Source organism: Bemisia tabaci, chromosome 6 (genome assembly GCF_918797505.1).
Source record: "Bemisia tabaci chromosome 6, PGI_BMITA_v3".
Lineage (NCBI taxonomy): Eukaryota > Metazoa > Arthropoda > Insecta > Hemiptera > Aleyrodidae > Bemisia > Bemisia tabaci.
Window position 1 is genome coordinate 23,318,648 of NC_092798.1, and position 17,999 is coordinate 23,336,646.

General features: G+C 34.7%; 2 protein-coding genes across 3 annotated transcripts in view; both read left to right on the forward strand.

The window, feature by feature from the left end:
• The window catches only part of Gdap2 (ganglioside induced differentiation associated protein 2), a 145,138-nt gene extending 140,561 nt beyond the window's left edge, over positions 1-4,577 (forward strand). The window contains exons 10-12 of the mRNA XM_072301709.1: positions 654-708; positions 1,599-1,742; positions 2,476-4,577. Of these exons, the coding sequence (XP_072157810.1) occupies positions 654-708; positions 1,599-1,742; positions 2,476-2,505 (229 nt within the window). The 3' untranslated portion in view covers positions 2,506-4,577. The remainder of the gene's footprint in view (positions 1-653; positions 709-1,598; positions 1,743-2,475) is intronic.
• A 2,146-nt stretch (positions 4,578-6,723) lies between these two features.
• On the forward strand, positions 6,724-17,388 carry LOC109041817 (uncharacterized). Of its 2 annotated transcripts, XR_011900073.1 has the most exons (6): positions 6,724-7,413; positions 8,150-8,311; positions 8,731-8,938; positions 10,325-10,520; positions 11,288-11,566; positions 13,854-17,388. XR_011900073.1 is itself a non-coding variant. In XM_019058252.2 (5 exons), the coding sequence occupies exons 1-5, from the start codon at positions 7,240-7,242 to the stop codon at positions 11,463-11,465; spliced, it is 918 nt and encodes a 305-aa protein (XP_018913797.2). In that variant the 5' UTR covers positions 6,725-7,239; the 3' UTR covers positions 11,466-17,388. The 2 variants fall into 2 exon arrangements, 1 of the variants encoding a protein (XP_018913797.2); XM_019058252.2 differs by having other exon boundaries at positions 6,725-7,413; positions 11,288-17,388.
• The last annotated feature ends 611 nt before the right edge of the window (positions 17,389-17,999 follow it).

The following is a 17,999-nucleotide window of genomic DNA, read 5'->3' on the forward strand; positions in this document are numbered from 1 at the left end:
TTTCCTCACCAATTGAATGCTACCAAAGTATCTACCTATGCACCCAATGAATACGCTATTGAATATGCCCATCACCTAATGCTTTCATATGACAACCCTATCTATAATATAGGGATAAAATTTTGAAGGTCTCATAAAAGTTATTGAGTGAAGTTAGATGAATTAAAAGCAATCCACTCACAATCAATGTAATTATCAGAATAATTTGAAAATATAAAGTATCCATTGTTGTGAGAATCTAAAAGTATTTGAAATGTGTCTTGGTAATTAGTATGGAATAAAGCATCTCTCCATCTCTCAGACCAAGCATCTCTACCATGACAGATTCTGTGGCGGGTAGGCGTCGCAGAAGGCCCTAGCGCGCCATAAAGCGACTTATACATTCATGAAGCATGCCAAAAATATATCTGTATTGATAAGAGTTTGAAGTCAAGTTTAATCTTTGGACAGAATTATTTACTTTTTCCATCCAATCTTATACTTTTATATTGGGTCTTCATTTGAAAATGCATAACACTTTTTTGATGACGTGATTCAATCTCATCTGAAATGCACTATTATTTTAGCCATTTCTGTGTCACTGTATATGGCTTTGACAGTGCCATGCTTTTACACCTGTATATTTTTGCCCTAAAACTTTTTTTCTATTTCAGATATAAGAAGAACCTGAAGTCATTTTACATCGTTCATCCCACATTTTGGACAAAAGTAAGTTTCTTGTAAACTTGCATTATTTTAAAAGGGAAGAAAAACAGGAAAAAATTAATATCTCTTTTTGCTATTCATTTTCCTCTGTGTTTTTTTAATTTTATTGAAAAAGGAAAGATTACCTCTACAGAAAAAAGTTGGGTTTTTTTTTCATCCTAAAAAATTCTGATTAAAACGCTCTTTTTTAATTTTAAATTGCAAATTCATCAATTTTATCAGATCTAAAATTCCTCGTCATTCAAAATCATCATGAATCATTCATCAGTCGTTTCTTGTCATGGTCCAGATTCTGCAAAGTTCAGTCAAATTATTTTAGCTACTTAAAAAATTGGAACTAATATCAAATGCTTAACTCCACGTTTTTGTTGCAAGAATGTACCAATTAAAAAGACAGGGTCCCTAGCAGTTCTGATAAACCGAGAATGGTTCGGGAGAAAAAAATGACCTGAGAACCTGACCAAGTCAGGGAATTTTTTTATTGACTCAGAATCGGAAAAAAAAAACTGATCTTTCACTTTTTGTACTTTTGAAATTTTTGTTGCCAAGTAAGGAATTCAGAACCTGGAAACAGTTGAGACGTATCTGATACTGCTCAAGACATGGCCTCCAAACTTTGTTTTGAAAAGGTGCATGCTGTACCTAATTAAAAGTAAAATATTACAGTTTTCTCACAAACAAAGTCACCGAAAAATTTCAATTTGATCTGGAAAACCTGCTAGTCAGAGGATTGTTCTCCCAAAATTGGTTGAGAATTGTGAAAGAGATCAGTGTAAACTTTTCTGTAGCGCAGTCCTTTCGGTAAGATTAGTAACCCTTCAAATAAATCCTGTAAGTCTTCACATCAGCAGAATTCTTCTGTAGCATCATTAATATATTGATTTTTTTTGCAGATGATGACATGGTGGTTCACAACTTTTATGGCACCTGCAATCAAGCAGAAAGTTGTCAACTTACCCGGTGTAGAATATTTGTACAGTGTGATTAGTCCTAACCAACTTGAGATTCCTGCCTTCATTACAGAGTATGATATGACGGTAAGCCACAGTTTTGCTACTTAATGACTCCTATAAATGAGCAAAAATATATTAGCAGAGATCATACGAATGAAGGTGATGCTAGTGATTCTTAGTCATGCAAACTGGTAGGATAAGATTGGTGACGAATCACTTGACTAAATGATTATGATTAGATATAAGTAAAGCTTAAAATATTATACTTTTTCTACTAGGGAGAATGAAAAATAAAGAAAAATTGAGATCTCAAAAAATAAATGAAAATTTCACAAGAGCCATATCTTCATCAAATTACATTGTTATGACTCATATTTTAGATAATTAATATGATGCTGAGGAGCAGTCAATTGGCAATGTCCAACGCTGTCCCAAAATTAAGAACAGTTTTCAGCACCTGCTGTCCTCGTTAATTTGGTAGAAGAATAACAAAAAAGCACCAGTTTGAAGCACGACAAAGGCTTCTTACTGCTCAAAAATTTTCAGAGTTATTTTAAAGGGTGTTCTTTTTATGTAACAGCCACTTTTCTCTTTTGACTCTGGAATGGCAGAAATTCAGTCGAGGAAGTCTGCCCATGTTTGGAATGTGTTTCGGTTTCCAAAACATGAAAATATTCCCTCATAACTGAGTTTTCCATAAAGAATGTTTAGGAAAGAGTCTAACTTGCGTGCATGATCATGTGAGGCTCTCAAAGAGAATTGTATCTTTTGTTTGGTGCCATGCGCTTCCTTAACTTATATTTCCTTTTTGTTTCAGATCAATGGTATCAGATATGCCAACCAGTAACGCAGTTCTCCAGAGCCTTCACTGACCGAGACTCGGCTTTTTCCACTCATTGGATACAGCTGAATGACGACTGTTTTGATAAATTTTTTTGCTAACCGTGCAAGTATTTTAATGCAGTCTTTTGGACTGGCTTACTGAAGGGAAGGTTCTGGCAAGAGAGTCATGACTGCTGTATTTTAAAAGTATTTACTCGAATGCGCTCATCTATATTATACAAGATTGCCGAGCTTTCTAGTGTTGCAAGTCCTGCTGTTTTAGGCACAGTGCTGCACTGTTATCAATAGGCTGTTATTTATTTTAACTATTGTAAGTTTCATCATAATTTCATGCATGTATCCCATTCATATGAACACATAATAGTACAGCCATGCCAGTACTATTAAGGTTGCCAAAAAAGGAGTAAGAGCTATTTTTATCGTGTAAATTATTACAGTAAGCAATATTATTCTGCGAGGAAAAATCACCTGATTTGACTTTTTTGTTCAAGAATTTTGATGATTTCTCCTGTTCGCGGTTTTGATACTGATGAGAATGATGATTTGTATGAGGCTGTGTTCCAAACTAGACCTGCAAATTAAGGTAGAAGTAGCAGGGTAAAAGCCAATCTGATGGCATCATGTAATGGGAGATTAGCAATAGAGTGACAACTTCATTCTCTCCTTTTGCCTATGCCAACTTGAAGTCCCACTCAAAATTTGGTTTTCCTGAAAAATTACCTGTAACTTTCAAATTCGGAAGCACATCATTTTTATCTAGACCTCTCGGATACTGTAATACAAGAAAAAATAACCCTGTTCACTTAAACGTGGAACTGAAGATTGAGTCAGTTTAATCAAACATGTTAACGTTGAAACCATGTGGTGGTACTCATAGTCCTAATAAAATTTCCGCCACAAAGGATATTGCTGATGCAGCCCAACAATTTCTAATAGGATCACTCACTTGGTGGTAGCCTCCCAGCTGCTCGTTTCTGCATTTAAGCATTTGAAGCTCAAACCTAAAGTTCGACTTAGGCACAAGTTTTCAATGTGGAGTCATTCGTCTCGACAGGAGCATGATTTTTAAGCCTCTTTACAGAAACATTTTTGTATAACATTGGATCTAACTTAAACGGTCCGTAAAAAAAATTACAAGTTTAATAATAGGGATATCACCAAACATCACCGAAAATTAAAATAGAGTTTGGTTCAAACATCTCTTCATGAGTTTTCCTGTTAATACTCTCTCTCATCTGAAACATTCTACTTTTCACGTAGTAGTAAAGAAGTTCCAGGGAAAAATGGTAAAATGTCTCCTGACATTTTGTACTAAATGTGAATCCTGCTCCCCTCTTTTTTAAATACCTCAGAAATGAACACATCCTCGCAGAATGTAAACTCATTTTGTAAGTGTTTGAGGATGGTGAGAGAAAATGTAAGTGGAGTGTCGAAGGAAGCACATTCATTAAACAATTCACCACCTAAATAGGCAGTTGTAAAGTTAGTGTATCATAGGAAAAATTCCTTAAATGTTCAATTTGTCAACGCATTGATGTTTTTCTTCCGTATTCTGTAACTTGTAACTGATCTTTTAAATTGAAGCAAGCATAATGCATTTTCTCTTCCATTCAAAGAAACACAAGTGCACTGATATCATTCTCACCGGTTGTTCAAATTTTCATGCTTATTTGTCTCAAAATGAATAGTTTTTTTAAATGTTCTCTCTCGATTGCCTGATTTCCCCAATGAATTTTTGGTTTTTCCTCTGAGATTATCTAAACTTATTGGAATTCCTGTAAAATTTTGGGAACCATGTCGATTTTTATAACTAATTTGATTCTTTTGTATCGCTCCCTTGCCCCTGTTTTTTGCTGCCCTCAAATTTTTAATGTTAATATTACTGCTACTATCGTCAGTATAATTTTAGTTCTTAATTATAAATCATGTATATTTAATTAGTAACTAAGCAAGCGCAAAGAAGGTATTAAAGAAGAGAATTATAAAATTGTTATACAATTGCATTGTTATTTTTAAAATTGTTGCTGTTAAGTATTGAATCATTATGAATTATGAGTAAATAATATGGAATGATAATCGTCTTTGAATTTTATTGACTCTCCACTAAACCTTACTGTCATCCATGCACATGGTTGTGCACTGTTCATATCTACTGAGGCTAAATTCTACGAAACCATTGTGATTAAAGTTTCTTAAACTGTATCAGTTTTAAAAATCAAGTTTTAGCTCCTCTAATTCTAGCTCAGCAAAACTTACTACAAGGATCATCTTTGAAAGTACCAGAAACTGTAATTATGGCAATTTAACAAGCTTGATTTTCTGCTTTTTGATGGTGAATTTTTTTAAAAAAAAAATTATTATATCTCCATTGAAAGTTTTAAAAACCTCCCATGTTTGGTGGTTTTGGGGGGAAAGAAAACCAAAATGTGTTCATTAAATTCTCCATGAATATTATTGAACAAGTAAAACTTATTCACCAAAGATTTAAAATCAAACTTTTGGTTGGTTTTATTTTAAAAAATGAAACACGAATTGCAACTTAGCAAATGGAGGTATGCATTTTTTGGCAATAACCATCCGCATTAAATTCTCCGTAAAAATTCAAAGCAACAAGGTTGGCTCATTCTGTGTCAAAAAAAAAAAAAAAAAAAAAATTAGAGGAAGCTCTGATGTAAAATTTGAGGTACACGTTTTCCCAGCTCCCTTTATCAAGAAAAGCAGCTTAGAGAAGAAAATGAGCGAGAAACTGCTCAAAGAACCACTGTAAAAACATCCAAAGTTCCTCAATTTAATGAGATTTTCTTAGGTCCTTTGGGAATCTGATTTTACCCCTCAGCAAGAGAGTTTCATTACTCTCAATCTAAAAATAGTGTCCCAAAAGTAAGGCCCAGTTTTCTACGTACATATATGCTTACCAAGGCTTCCAGCGGCATCAGAGAAAATCCTTGAATTTCTAAAAAAAAAACAAAAAAAACAGCCTTTCCTCCTTTTTACGGTCTCTCTATGACTCGTAAACACCCTCCTCCCAAGCATCTTAGAACATGCTTATCAATCCATAAAATGAAGAAAGCTTTAAGGGCTGCTAGAGCTGTTTTTTGACTCTATAGGCATGTTAAAAATAAATTATAATGAAGGAAGTGAAGAAAGAAGAGAGTAGATAGGCAGGGCCGGATTAAGAGTGTGGCCATATGGGCCGCGTCCCACGGCGGCAAAATTAGGAGGCGGCTTTTGCAATTTTTTTAAATGCAGGTACAAAGAAATCGGATTCAGAAAAAAATTACAAAAAAGAAAAGGTGACAAAATCTCTCATTTCCTGAGAGTTCATTAATTTCTAATTTTGTCGTATTTCGGTGATACAAAAGACTGCGCACCTTTAATTAGTTGAGTTAAGAGAGAAACCAAACGCGTAATTTGGCCTGGAGCGGCGCAAAGAGAAATGATGACGAGGACTTCAGATGAAAATGAGAAGCCCTCGACGCGGCGGTCGGCATGTAACACATATTAGCGCCTACGAGACTGCATGAATACTTCACGCATTGCGTCAAACACAGTACGGTCAACAGCGGTCGGCGCGGCGTGAAACGCATAGTGCCTACAAGACTACATGAATACTTCACGCATTGCGCCAAACACAGTGTGGTCAGCGCGGTACGGCGGCGGAAGTTAAAATTATTAAACCACATTTATGTTTGTTCTTTCTGAATTTTTTAGTTCATTTCTTACAAATGAAAAGCCTTGTCCCCATAGAGATAGGTTTACGGAACTGAACTTTCGCGCGAAGTTCCGTGAACTTTTGCTAGTAGTGTTGACAGGGTATAGATTCAGGTGTGATACGAAGTTGTAATTTTAGATGCAAGTTTAAGTATTTTTTCCCGCAGGTAAGTATAATAAATTTATCTACATAATTTACATACGAGCGTACGTAGTCAAGTGTTCTAACACCCTTTACCCTCGCAGTTGAGGCCGTACATGATTGTACGTATACAACGCGCCTCCAAACAAAACAGTCTAAGTGATCAAAACAAACGACCAATGGTGGTAGGCAAAATGTGCTTTAAAACAAAAAATTCAAAATCACTTTGTTTTTGTTAAGTTTTGTTCTCAAGTTTTGTTTTGTTGCCCAACGCCAAACGATCCTCGTACCAACCTTTTCATGTCGTCATATCAGTGGCGTTTAATGAAGTGACCTTGAACTAATGCCCGACTTGTCCGCTTATCAGTCACTTGGCACTGGTAGTAGTATCCGTATTGCGTTATCAGCTGTGCTGCTGTGCTCGTAAACTGCAACGGAGATAACAAGTTTAATCAATACAATAGTGGTTCGCTGTTTTGCTTCTGACATCATAGTGCTCTGCAACTAATACCTAGTGATTATCTCGTTCGTAAACAATGTGTTTTTTTTTAATCTCAGGTGTCTTTTTATGAGAAGCGTCTACCCTGAAAAGTATCTGACTCTGCAACCTGATTCATTTTCATAGGTTATGTCTCTTACTTTTTTCAACAATTCAAGTACATATCCGTGATTATGAGCTGTTTTCTTTGAACAAATAACCTGGTGAAGTTAATTATTTGGTCACTTTCCAAATTCGTTCAAGTTCGATTTCCATAAGATTCCATCAGTCTCATAGTGCTTTGTAAAAATGCAGGCGAAGTTGACATTACACTCAAGATTCCTCCTTCTGTTTGCATTCTATAAGTATTCCTCTTATTTCTCATTTTAAAACTAATTCCTGCAACAATGACCATCGAAATCCTCGATAAGTGGCACTTTGCCGTCAGTGGCATTATCATTATTGTCATGCAGATTTTTTTCTTTACAATCGCAGCAGCCTTCCAGTTTGACAAAATCACTGACATCGCCGGAGGTGTTAACTTCATTATCGTAGCTCTGTCAACTTACTATTTGGGCCAGGTGAGTAATATGTCACTCTATCTTCTTAGTTGGTTTGATTATTGCTTTTGGCCACTTATTGTCTTGTTTTTGTTTGGATTTTCTCAGATCACAACCTGTGTAACTGTAGATTGTAGTAGCGATGGGCATTTAAGTTATTGAGACCTATAGTCTTCAAGAGTGCTGCCTTAACATTCAAAATCAGTATTAGACTATGCCACTGAATTGGCCATCAGTGGATGATTCACCTTGTACCTTTTTGGCGCCTAGCCGTGGCCATTTAAAGGTGCAGTGCAGCTGTGTTCAAAGTGGCTCATCGTTGTCCAGTAATTTAACTACTGTAGTTGGGCGACCAAGCCCCCCTTGACATTTTTTGAGGCTGCTAAATTGACATGAAGGCCTGGGAAAAACTACTGTTACCATAAGTAATTGAGTCGCCCTAGGAATTTGAATTTAATGGTTACTACACCCTTTAAAGCGAGTACCATTCAACTCCTAAACTCATCAAACTCATAAAATTAGGACCTCCCTTTTACCATATCAATATAGACATAGGGGGGGGGGGGGCTTCGTAGGACTGCTGGATTTGCATTCCTTGGGGTCGATTACTTATAAAACACTTATTTGCCAAGCCACTACATCAGTGGCTCCCAACCTTTTTTTGGCTACGGACCACCTTTTCGCACCTTTTATTTTCTGTGACGATCTAAGAAGTCAAAGTCTTCTCTACCAACCATGTATTTTTCCATTTTTGCAGACATATGACAGCCGACAATCAATGGTGACTTTGTTTGTTTGCATCTGGGGAGCTCGTCTATCTCTGTATTTGTTTTATAGAATCGTTGTCATTGGTCGAGATGCAAGGTTTGAGGATAGACGCAGTAATATCATTAGGTTCGCTGTTTTCTGGACTTTCCAGGTATGTTATCAGTAATTCTTTTCCTCTATTTTTGTAGATCTGTTGATTTTCAAATCTTTTAAAATAAAATTACTTAAGATGATTGTGAAGCAGGAAAAGTCTCATTTCAATAAAATATCTTAAAAACTTTGAGCAGGCTGTCGCTCCTTTTTTGTCACCAAAATATTGTTTGGTCTACCTTATCTTTATTATTCTCATTGGAAGAAGGTACCTACTTTAAGTATCTTTTTAGTTTCACAAAGAGATCTGCTTCATGCATTGTTAAAGTTATAATACCTGCTGAACTTCTATAATTTAGTCATTTAATTTTGTACAGGATGTAACAGAATTTTCTTCAATAGTTTTCTGATCTATGGGAGAAATTTAGCTACTTGGTTCTTCATTTTTGTTGAACTAATTCCAAAGGTTTTCAATTACAGGCTGTGTGGGTTTTTGTCGGTAGTTTACCGGTAATCATCATCAATGCTCCGCATAATGCTTTTCCTCGTACGCCGAAAACAATGTCAACTTTTGACTCTGTTGGAACTGGACTATTTTTTGTCGGATTAATAATTGAAACTTATGCTGACTTACAAAAGTTTGCATTTCGACAAGAAATTGCCAACAAAGGGAAGTGGTGTGATGATGGTAAGTTAAAATTGTTAACCTTAAATTTTTTAAAAAAAAAAAAAAAAAAAAAAAAAAAAAAAAAAAAAAAAAAAAAAAAAAATGATGAAAATATTTACATTGTCCAGGACAGCTTTTAAAGAAAGTAATGGGCACTTTTTGCCCCAAATTTTTCTAACTTTAGGAAAGTTTTCCATTTTATACATTTGAATTTTAAATGTTCATGGAAGAAATATTTTTATTTTTTTGGGTATTAGTTTTGCCCTTTTTTCTCTGCTCTCTGTCGGTAGAATACTTTAAATTTCACTTCATTAACTTTGAGAAAGAAATTGTCAAATAACAAGTGTGTACCATACTATCACCTTACTAGGTTGCTTGTAAAATTCTGACCAAATCCTGGTTAGTCAGCTTATTCAATTATGGTGCCTCTGCATAATGGAAACTACGGTTGATATGGCTCAATCGAAAACAGCTTTCAGCTGTTGTTTTCGTGACAAGGTACGGTAGGTGAATGAAATATAAAGTTTTTTAGTGTGTTTAAATTATACACACAGGAGGAAAAAATTGTTTGCATCGATTGTTAAGAATTGGACAATTGTTTTGAACGAATTCAATTTCTATTGGGGATAAACTTCTTGTGCATATATGTGTGCAGTTGATGCTATGAACTTCAAGAAAATAACTATGTTTACTTACAAACGCATATCGACAGCGTAAGTCCGCAATCACATATTTCGTTTGGGGTGTCTGAAAATTTCCTCCTCTATGTAATTTTTTTAAGGAGAACAAGTTTACATCATTCCTTGAAGTTCATGCAGAATTTTCTTCACATAGAGAAGAAAAATCACGGCAGTTTTAAAGAATTGCCGTTGAGTAGTTTTCCGTTTAAAAAATAAAGAATGACAGGAAGTCTGCAATGTTGCAAACCAAGTTATGTGATTGCCGACTTACTCCGTCGATACATGGCATGTAAGAAAAATTTTGATAGTGAGCTTTCACTCAATACATCTCTTCCAATTTATATTTAAGTTTGCAAGAAATAAGTTTGTAATTCGGATAGTTGAAGTTCACGTCTTCAGCTAATGCAGAATGATCTTTGTGGTCACATTTTTCAAGACAGCCATCACATGTCTTAAGAAAATTCCCGCACGTCACCTTGCTTAAAGAACTTTTCAAGTACTCCCTTCCTTACATAAAACAACTCCTTAATTAGTTTTCCGCATACAAAGCAGTACCTTTTATGTGAGTCACTATTGTTTTAAATAATTAAAGATTATAAAACCTACTATCTTCACATTTTTGGCAGCTTTCACATTTCTTTGAACGGCTGCACCTCAACAAGCTTTTTGTGCGGTGAAGCAGTCTCTGCACCCATGATGTCTCTCATGCAGTCATTTTTGTTTCTAGGTTTGTGGAGTATGTCCCGACATCCTAACTATTTCGGTGAAATTCTATTGTGGTGGGGTATCTTTGTCATATCTTTGAATGTTGTCAGAGGCGTGGAATTCATTGCTGTTTTGAGTCCATTATTCACAACATTTATCATAATGTTTTTATCTGGTATACCAATGCTAGAACGAACATCCGATTATAAATACAAAGGGTGAGCATAATTTACCTATTACACTCTTTTTCAAGTGTTTCTCTTGTTGGTAATATTTTAGTCCGTCTAGGAAAGGCATTTTTCATGAGAATGATGGGAATTTTTTGGAATGCTTCTCTTAAATGCTTTTAATAAATTCACTTCACTGCCAGTTGAAGCATCTATTTTTATGGAAATGTTGAGTTTTATTAGCATTAAAAAATAATAATAGAATTTTTACGGCCACTATGACGACTTAGGTCAAGGCTTTAAAAACTTCATCAATCTGACCTCTTTGATGTTTCTATAAAACTGAGTATTTCATAGTGTTATCTTGAAAATCTTTCGTTGATTCATCCTTGTACTAATCCATCCTAATCCACCCTTCAGCTCAGAATGATGCCCACTACTAGAAAATGAATTCTAAAAAAAATAGGTGCAACATACCCGTTTTTCACTTGGATTTGGTCTTTAAGCGGTAGTAATAGGGGCAGTGCTGTTAAATGTGTTCATCAACGGGATCCTCTTGATACCTCTGAAAGGAAATTCTTTGGAGCCAAACTACAATCCTTTTTATGGTCATGGAGTGTAAATTGTGTGTTGTAAAGCTCTAAGTACATACATCAAGTAGAGTGAGATGCTCTTAAAGGCAAATTTGAATTTGAGGTTGGCTGAAAATATTTCAGCCATGTTCAGAATCATGAAAGGATAAATACTTACTGTTTAGAACTGTTTAGCACTGTTTAAAACGCACATAATTTAAATGTTCATCCCTTTTTTTCCCACAGGAACACTAAGTATCACCAGTATAAACAATCAACTTCTCCACTGATACCAATACCACCAGGTGTCTATGAAGAGGTGCCTCCATTTTTAAAGTTTATCCTATGTTGCGAGTTCCCCCTGTACAACTGGCTGGATGTTGACACTGACTCTCCGAATGAAGCACCGTATTTAAGCTCCTAGCATCAGAAGGACTCCGAACCGGAGAGTGCATTGATTGCTTTGTCAACTTACAAGTCCACTTCAGTTTCTACTAATGTTTGAAGCATTTTCTTCCTTAAATCGTAAGACTTTTTTATTTTTTACACTTCCGAAACTTTGAAAATTTGCTTCGCTGTTGATTGACTCTTTTCAAGGTGTGTTTGCAGATCAATGGAATTCTATATTCCCTGCTCAAGATGCCTTAAGAATGAGTAAAGCTTAGACCTAATATTAAGGTGTGGTGTTCTCTAATAGTAGTGCTCGAAAATTTCACTCATAATATATGAATGATATCAGAAATTATACGTTGTGGTGCTATATTTTTAAAATAGGACTAAGTATTCAGCAGTAGAACTGACTTCAGATAAGGTGGGAGTTATTAACTATATGTAGACAGTTATGCCTGCCCTCTAGTAGCAATGGTGAACTTACTGAGGGCAACATAGCTGCTCTCCGCGAAAGTGTAAACCTGTTGATAGCACCTGAGGTGCAAAAATATACAACTTCCAACTCATCTGAGTCCTAGCTTCTGCTTAGCAGCAAGCAACAGAAATAGTACATGTTGCCAATATTTAAAGTCTTCAGTATGAATTTGGAATCTGAACAGATAAGATGCAGACTGAACTCATGATGCCCTTTATGATCTGTACAAATAAAGTATCAAAACTATCTTATTGTAAATTCTGAATGATGAAGAAGTAACGCTGATTGAACATTGTCAATTCAAGTCAAAAATGAAAACTTGCACTCAATCAATAGAAATTGGACATTGTCTAAAGATTCACATAGCATTCTTCCTTACCACAGCAGTTCAGAAGAGTGATTTAGTTTTTTTCCGTATCCCTTTCTCGAAAAGATAAAGGCATTTTCAGCTGTGTTGGTTTTTTCGTAAGACTTAAGTGACCAAAAAATTGTGTAACATTGGTTTTCGTCACAACAGTATCAATTAGCATTTAAAGAATACTTATCGTTACAGATCAAGAAAAATCCATTTTTGTTAATTTCTATACTTCTTGCCAAGTCCTTACCAACCAGTAGGCTTATGTCCAAAGGTCTGTCCCTCTTAGTTATCAAATCCTATTTAGATTTGTTTTAAATGCGTTTAAATTTAGGGGAAAACTAAAAAATGTCTCCACCTTAAAACTGTTCTCAATCCCTTGTTTTTCATCATTTTGCATCAAAGCGTTGAAAGCTGCTGCCTTGTTTTGTATACTAAGGCCTTACATTTGTTGAGTCTGCATCTCAAAAACCCATCTGTTTGGAGTGGAATAAATCTGAAAAATACTACGCACGATCTTGAGTCGTTTCCCTCTACTGATGAGACAAGCAATATTTTTTATGTTTCACGGTAATTGCCTGGGAAGAGTGTTCAATCTGTCAGATTTTCAGTATTTTTGCTCCGTAAAAATCAAGATGTATGTGAATCACCAAATGCACGGAGGTTGTGATAATTTTTGTTTAAAGTCTGTGCATACTCCCTTCTGTTAAAGCTTTCTTGTTTTCGTTTTTGGTCTCGCATTTCCCACTCAACTCTTTAAAAACTTTGTTTGAAAAGTTCTTTGGTGCAATATGGATTGCGTTCATTGAAGATAGCTACTCCGTCTCAGATATTTTTTTGTTTTTCGTTTTTCTGTCATAAAGTTTTGATGTTTTGTGACAAAGATATCCGGAAGTAGGAATGATGTTCCTTAATGAGTCATTTGTATCAATGTTTATAATATTTGTACCATGTACTATGCTACTAATGTATGCTTTAATTCTCCCATTCCTTGTCATCATCAGTTTTTTTTGGCATTATAAATATGGTCTCATGAAGACTTAAAGACTTTCAACTGCTTGCTTTTACGTTTTTTAAAATGAGCTGTGTCCCTATTCAGTGCATTTTAAGAAATGTGATGTAGCAAAAGATGGAGGAAGGTATCTATTGTTGTGACTCTTCTGACAGTCAGTGGAAATTAATTTAATCAATTACTTAAGCCTAAATGATGTTGCATATAGAACAACTTTTGTCAGAGAGTGTGTGAGAAAAGTCTGCAGGCAGGCTACCTCCTATAATGCGCTTTCATCTCCAGCCTCACTGTTCTACCCAATCCTGCCAACGCACATGCACTGACAAACATGATAACAAGATGGGTAACTTTGCGGAAGTCTCTCCAAAATTTCATGAGACTTGAGGTAGATTTATAGAATCTGCACTCTCTGACACTTTAATATATAGCCACCTACTTATATATATGATGAAACCACTGAACTAAGAGGGGTTTTAATTTTCTCCTCGTAGAAAAAATAACGGCTAATTGCATCTCTAGAAGGATAATCTTATGCTTTGGTTTTTTTATTGATTTATGTTTTGAATTCTTTATGTTGAAGTTTTTGAATGCATTGAAGTCTATTCATAACATGATGCGGTGAAGTGTTTGCTGTGATATTTGAGCTAGTCATGTGATCTGTTTCTTCGTGCAGATTTTAATTAGTGATCAAACAAGTATTATTTCTCAAACTGAAGAGAACAAGTCATTGCTTATTCTTTGTGCCTCTTGGATCTCTTTTTCTTCATCACAGAAACTTAGTAGGAGATTCCTACGAGCTTTACTCTTCTTACCTCCTCTCCTTTGATCATCAAAAAAATGTAATGGCAGTTCCTGAAGTTGTTGACCTCAGAAAATGTTGCCGATTTACTTAAATAATCTAGTTACTACCTTGTATGTAGAAGTAGGGGAAAAAAATCCAGACTCGAAAAAATATCTTACCTCTGGACAATTTTCCTCCATTATTATACATGTATTATTTTTTTTATATAATTATTTTTCTTTTTAATATAAAAAATGTTATTAAGGGAATGTATAAGTACCATTCTAGTCAAATTGAAACTATAGATTTAATTACCCATCTTTATTTAAGATTTTACTTTTTCTGATTGATAAAAAGTATCTTTGAAGTGAAAGATCACTGGTACAGCTGTTTAACGGTTAAACCTTTAACCTTACCCTTTTGGCTCGGTGCTTACCAAAGAAACTAAAATTTACTAAGTTTGTAAGCATAATGCATTGTGCAGGCGAGTGATGGTTTATGATGTACTAAACCGCAAGTGCTGCGCTATAAACTTTCGATGTTAAATGAAACTGTACCAATTTTCAAGTGTGTCTTCCTTTTGTTGAATTTTTATTTCTCTCCAAGGCTTTTCATGATTTTAGCAATTAGCAGCTCTCAATTCTTCTCTTACCTCCAAAACAGTAGTAAAAGTTTATTTTTAAAAACTAGATCTTCCAAATCAATCCTCACTGCTGAGTTAAGATGTTCTTGGTTATTTTTTCATTTTAGAGCATATTAATTCAATTATAGCATGAATTTATTTTATTGTTACGAATTTTGAGATGCCAGATTTTTATTGTTTAATTTTTAAGGAAGCATTCAATAAGCAAGTAACTTTCACAACAAAGTTTTCATGAGAAACAATGGCTATTTTTGGTCCTCCTTAATTATGAGCTGTTAATAAGATATGTACCGCTAAATTTCGGGTTTTTTGAACCTCCTCTCATAAAGCTATTGTGACGAAGGTCCCTGTCTGTTAGCATGTACAAACAAAATAGCGTAATGCTTTCCTCAACCCCCCTACCCTTAGAGTGTTGTCTATATTATGAAGATCGATCTAAGGAGGACCATGAAACAAGTGATATGGGAATGGTTGTGAAAAATTATAGAATGATTTTGACTCGGTCAATTGGTTGTCAGGTTGCTCTTTTTTGTAAGTTCTGGAAAAAGAGAGGTCAAGAAAGGTAATTTTTCTTTTTAAAATTACCTCAGTGCCCAACAATTGTGTTATGTTTAACTGCGGACTATAGAGAATTTTGTGCACACCTGCAGGTTCCATGCCACGAAACATTCATCTGCCCGTTTTTTTCATAACTGGAAGCACAGTTAGATTTAAAAAGAAATTATGTATCCTATTCTTAGCACATTCATCTTTATTATATTGTAAACTGTTGCAATGGAAATATTTTTATTTTTTTAGCTTTTTCGCTATGTAGTTTTTGTCCAATTCGCATCATTGAGTATACCGAACGCCGTCAAAATATTTTTTAAATTTATCTTAAAGTAGATATCAGCAAATCAATTCTTTTATCCACTTGTAGAGTGTATATTAGTTACGCTCCTGAATAGTCAGTGATAAAAATAGAGCTAAGAATAAACTATCAAGAAAAATTTCAATTTTGAAAATTGTAGTGCGATTTCTACAAATTGATGAGTTTTAGAAAATAATTGAAGTAGAGGTAGCCCCAGGAGGGCTTTTAGTCCTCATAAGTTAGGATCTTAAATTATTATAAAGTGATATACGATTGCTCCTATGGTAATCAATGTATGTAACAGTATTTCCATACCAACGCACAACTTTCTTCGCACACTCCCTGTTATGTTTTCACATTAGAATATCTTACTCATGTTTCTCTTAAGTCATGAAAAATTTCATCAAACAGCACATACATTTACTGCGTATGTCTTGATAATCTCCTTTGTCTCAAAAGTCAGTATTAATGTTCCTATGTGAAATAGTTAGGCTGAGAATTGCATTGGTGAGCCGCCAATTTTGTGCGGAGCAGCATCTGCTGATCTCCGTCTGCATCAAAGGAATTTGAGTGTGAATAGTACAACTGTTCACTTGTCGAGACTCCAGCCTTGAATCTCAATCCCACTTTTTTTCATCTCTTCTCTTTTTATGTGATAGACACTTTCCTTGACTTGAAACTAGTTGATGTCATTCAGTAAATTTCGAAAGTTCTTTACCCTATTGGTAGGACTTTTTGAAATAGGGATTCTTTTTAATTAATATTATAATCACTGTGTTCCCATTTTATTAAATATCATTGCCCACAGCACCTATTACTTTTTCGAAATATTTAAGGATTTATCTTTTTTTATATTGAATGAACTTGATATCAAACTGTAATTCATTCAAAACAAACATTTTAAAAATGTCACTGTTGAAAGTCTAAGATATTGAATTATTTAGAAGCTCATGAAAAAAGCGAAAAGGTAAATCAAAAACAAATTTAAAAGAGAATAAAAATTTACTCTTTAAAATGATATCCATTTTACCAACAAAGCCTCAAAATCTTTACACAAAGGATAATTAAACCACCATGTTGAATGCAAACATTTGAATAAGTTCTTAAATTTTGAGTATCTGATAATAAAAATTTTCAGACTCCAAAATAGTTCAGGTTTGTTCGTCAAGGAATCTTTACCTATGATTAATCTTATATTTTTTAGTCTGGCTAATAGTTCCAGTAAGCCTGCTATGTAGTTTTGAGTCATGATATTTTAAAACAAAGATGGAAGTTAAATTTTGGTTCTAGAGCGAATTCATCGTTCCTCTTCAGTAAGCATTACTTAAGACACTATCTAATTACTATCTGGACGTATTTGTGCTAAAAGGAACCATGTTACACGCAAATTCTATGCATGTAGTCCCTTTTAGCATAAATACGTTCATCTGTGAGTCTCCTCTTGCTAAAGTATCGCGTAATGTTTTTCTTTGGACAGGAAAATTTGAGTACATACTGTAAATTGTAAGAAGGATATCGACGGTGAAACTACCAAACCACGTATCTCGTTTGCGGTGTTTAAAAATCTACGCTCACATTTTATTTTTTTGAAGTAGACCGAATCAATATCATTCCTTGAAATTTTCACGGAATTTTCTCTGCACAAAGAGGAAAAATCACAGAAATTTTCAAGACTGGATGTAAAGTAGTTTTTCATTTAAAAAATAAAGTATGACAGGAAGTCTGCGACGTCGCAAACCGAGATACAAGGTTTGGTAGTTTCACCGTCGATATGCAATGTCTCGAAACGGTTTCATTTGTCTGTTGTTGTATTTAAATAATAAACGATGATTTTTTATCTATTTGATTCTTCTATCTTCTTTGCACTATTTTATCTTCCTGTCAATATTTTCCTCCATTAAAAGAAATCTTTATTCTCTCCAGCGTTTATTGAAACCATGTTGGCACACCAGGACTACACAGCCTTATTTTAACCATGTGATGTATCACATTTCGATGTATCATTGTGCTGCTTTAAACTTTCAATAATCGGCCTACAAGGTGCTTGTTTAGGTTGTGGGAAAACAATGTGCTGGTAAAAAATATTTGAGTTGAAAGAGTTTTGCTTAAGTTGTGCTTGTATGATTTTATTCAGAATAAGATTGTGGAACAAAAATTATTGAGTGTAACTCTTAACCAAGATAACAACTTATTTCAATGTATAACTTCAAACTTCTTGTTCATAGAACAACCGTAGTCCACTTGGGTTAAATCGCACACAACGTTGACGTAACAGTCTCTGTATGAAAATATGGCAACCTCAATCTTGACCCTTTGGCTCAGCTGTTACACTTTTTTTACACTTTGAAATCCACAGGGCGGAAAAAAAAACTCTCAATCAAATTGCTTGGCAAAATCGCTGTAGCGATGCGATTTGATCCATGTAGACTTTGTTTTTCTCATCAATGGAACC

What these genes read in the sequence shown, in the direction of transcription:
- LOC109041817 (XM_019058252.2), top strand. Translation starts at nt 7,240, where the DNA reads ATGACCATCGAAATCCTCGATAAGTGGCACTTTGCCGTCAGTGGCATT. An exon ending in CTGTTTTCTGGACTTTCCAG is followed by an intron (nt 8,312 to 8,730) that starts GTATGTTATCAG and finishes TTTCAATTACAG; the next exon opens with GCTGTGTGGGTTTTTGTCGG. An exon ending in AGGGAAGTGGTGTGATGATG is followed by an intron (nt 8,939 to 10,324) that starts GTAAGTTAAAAT and finishes TTTTGTTTCTAG; the next exon opens with GTTTGTGGAGTATGTCCCGA.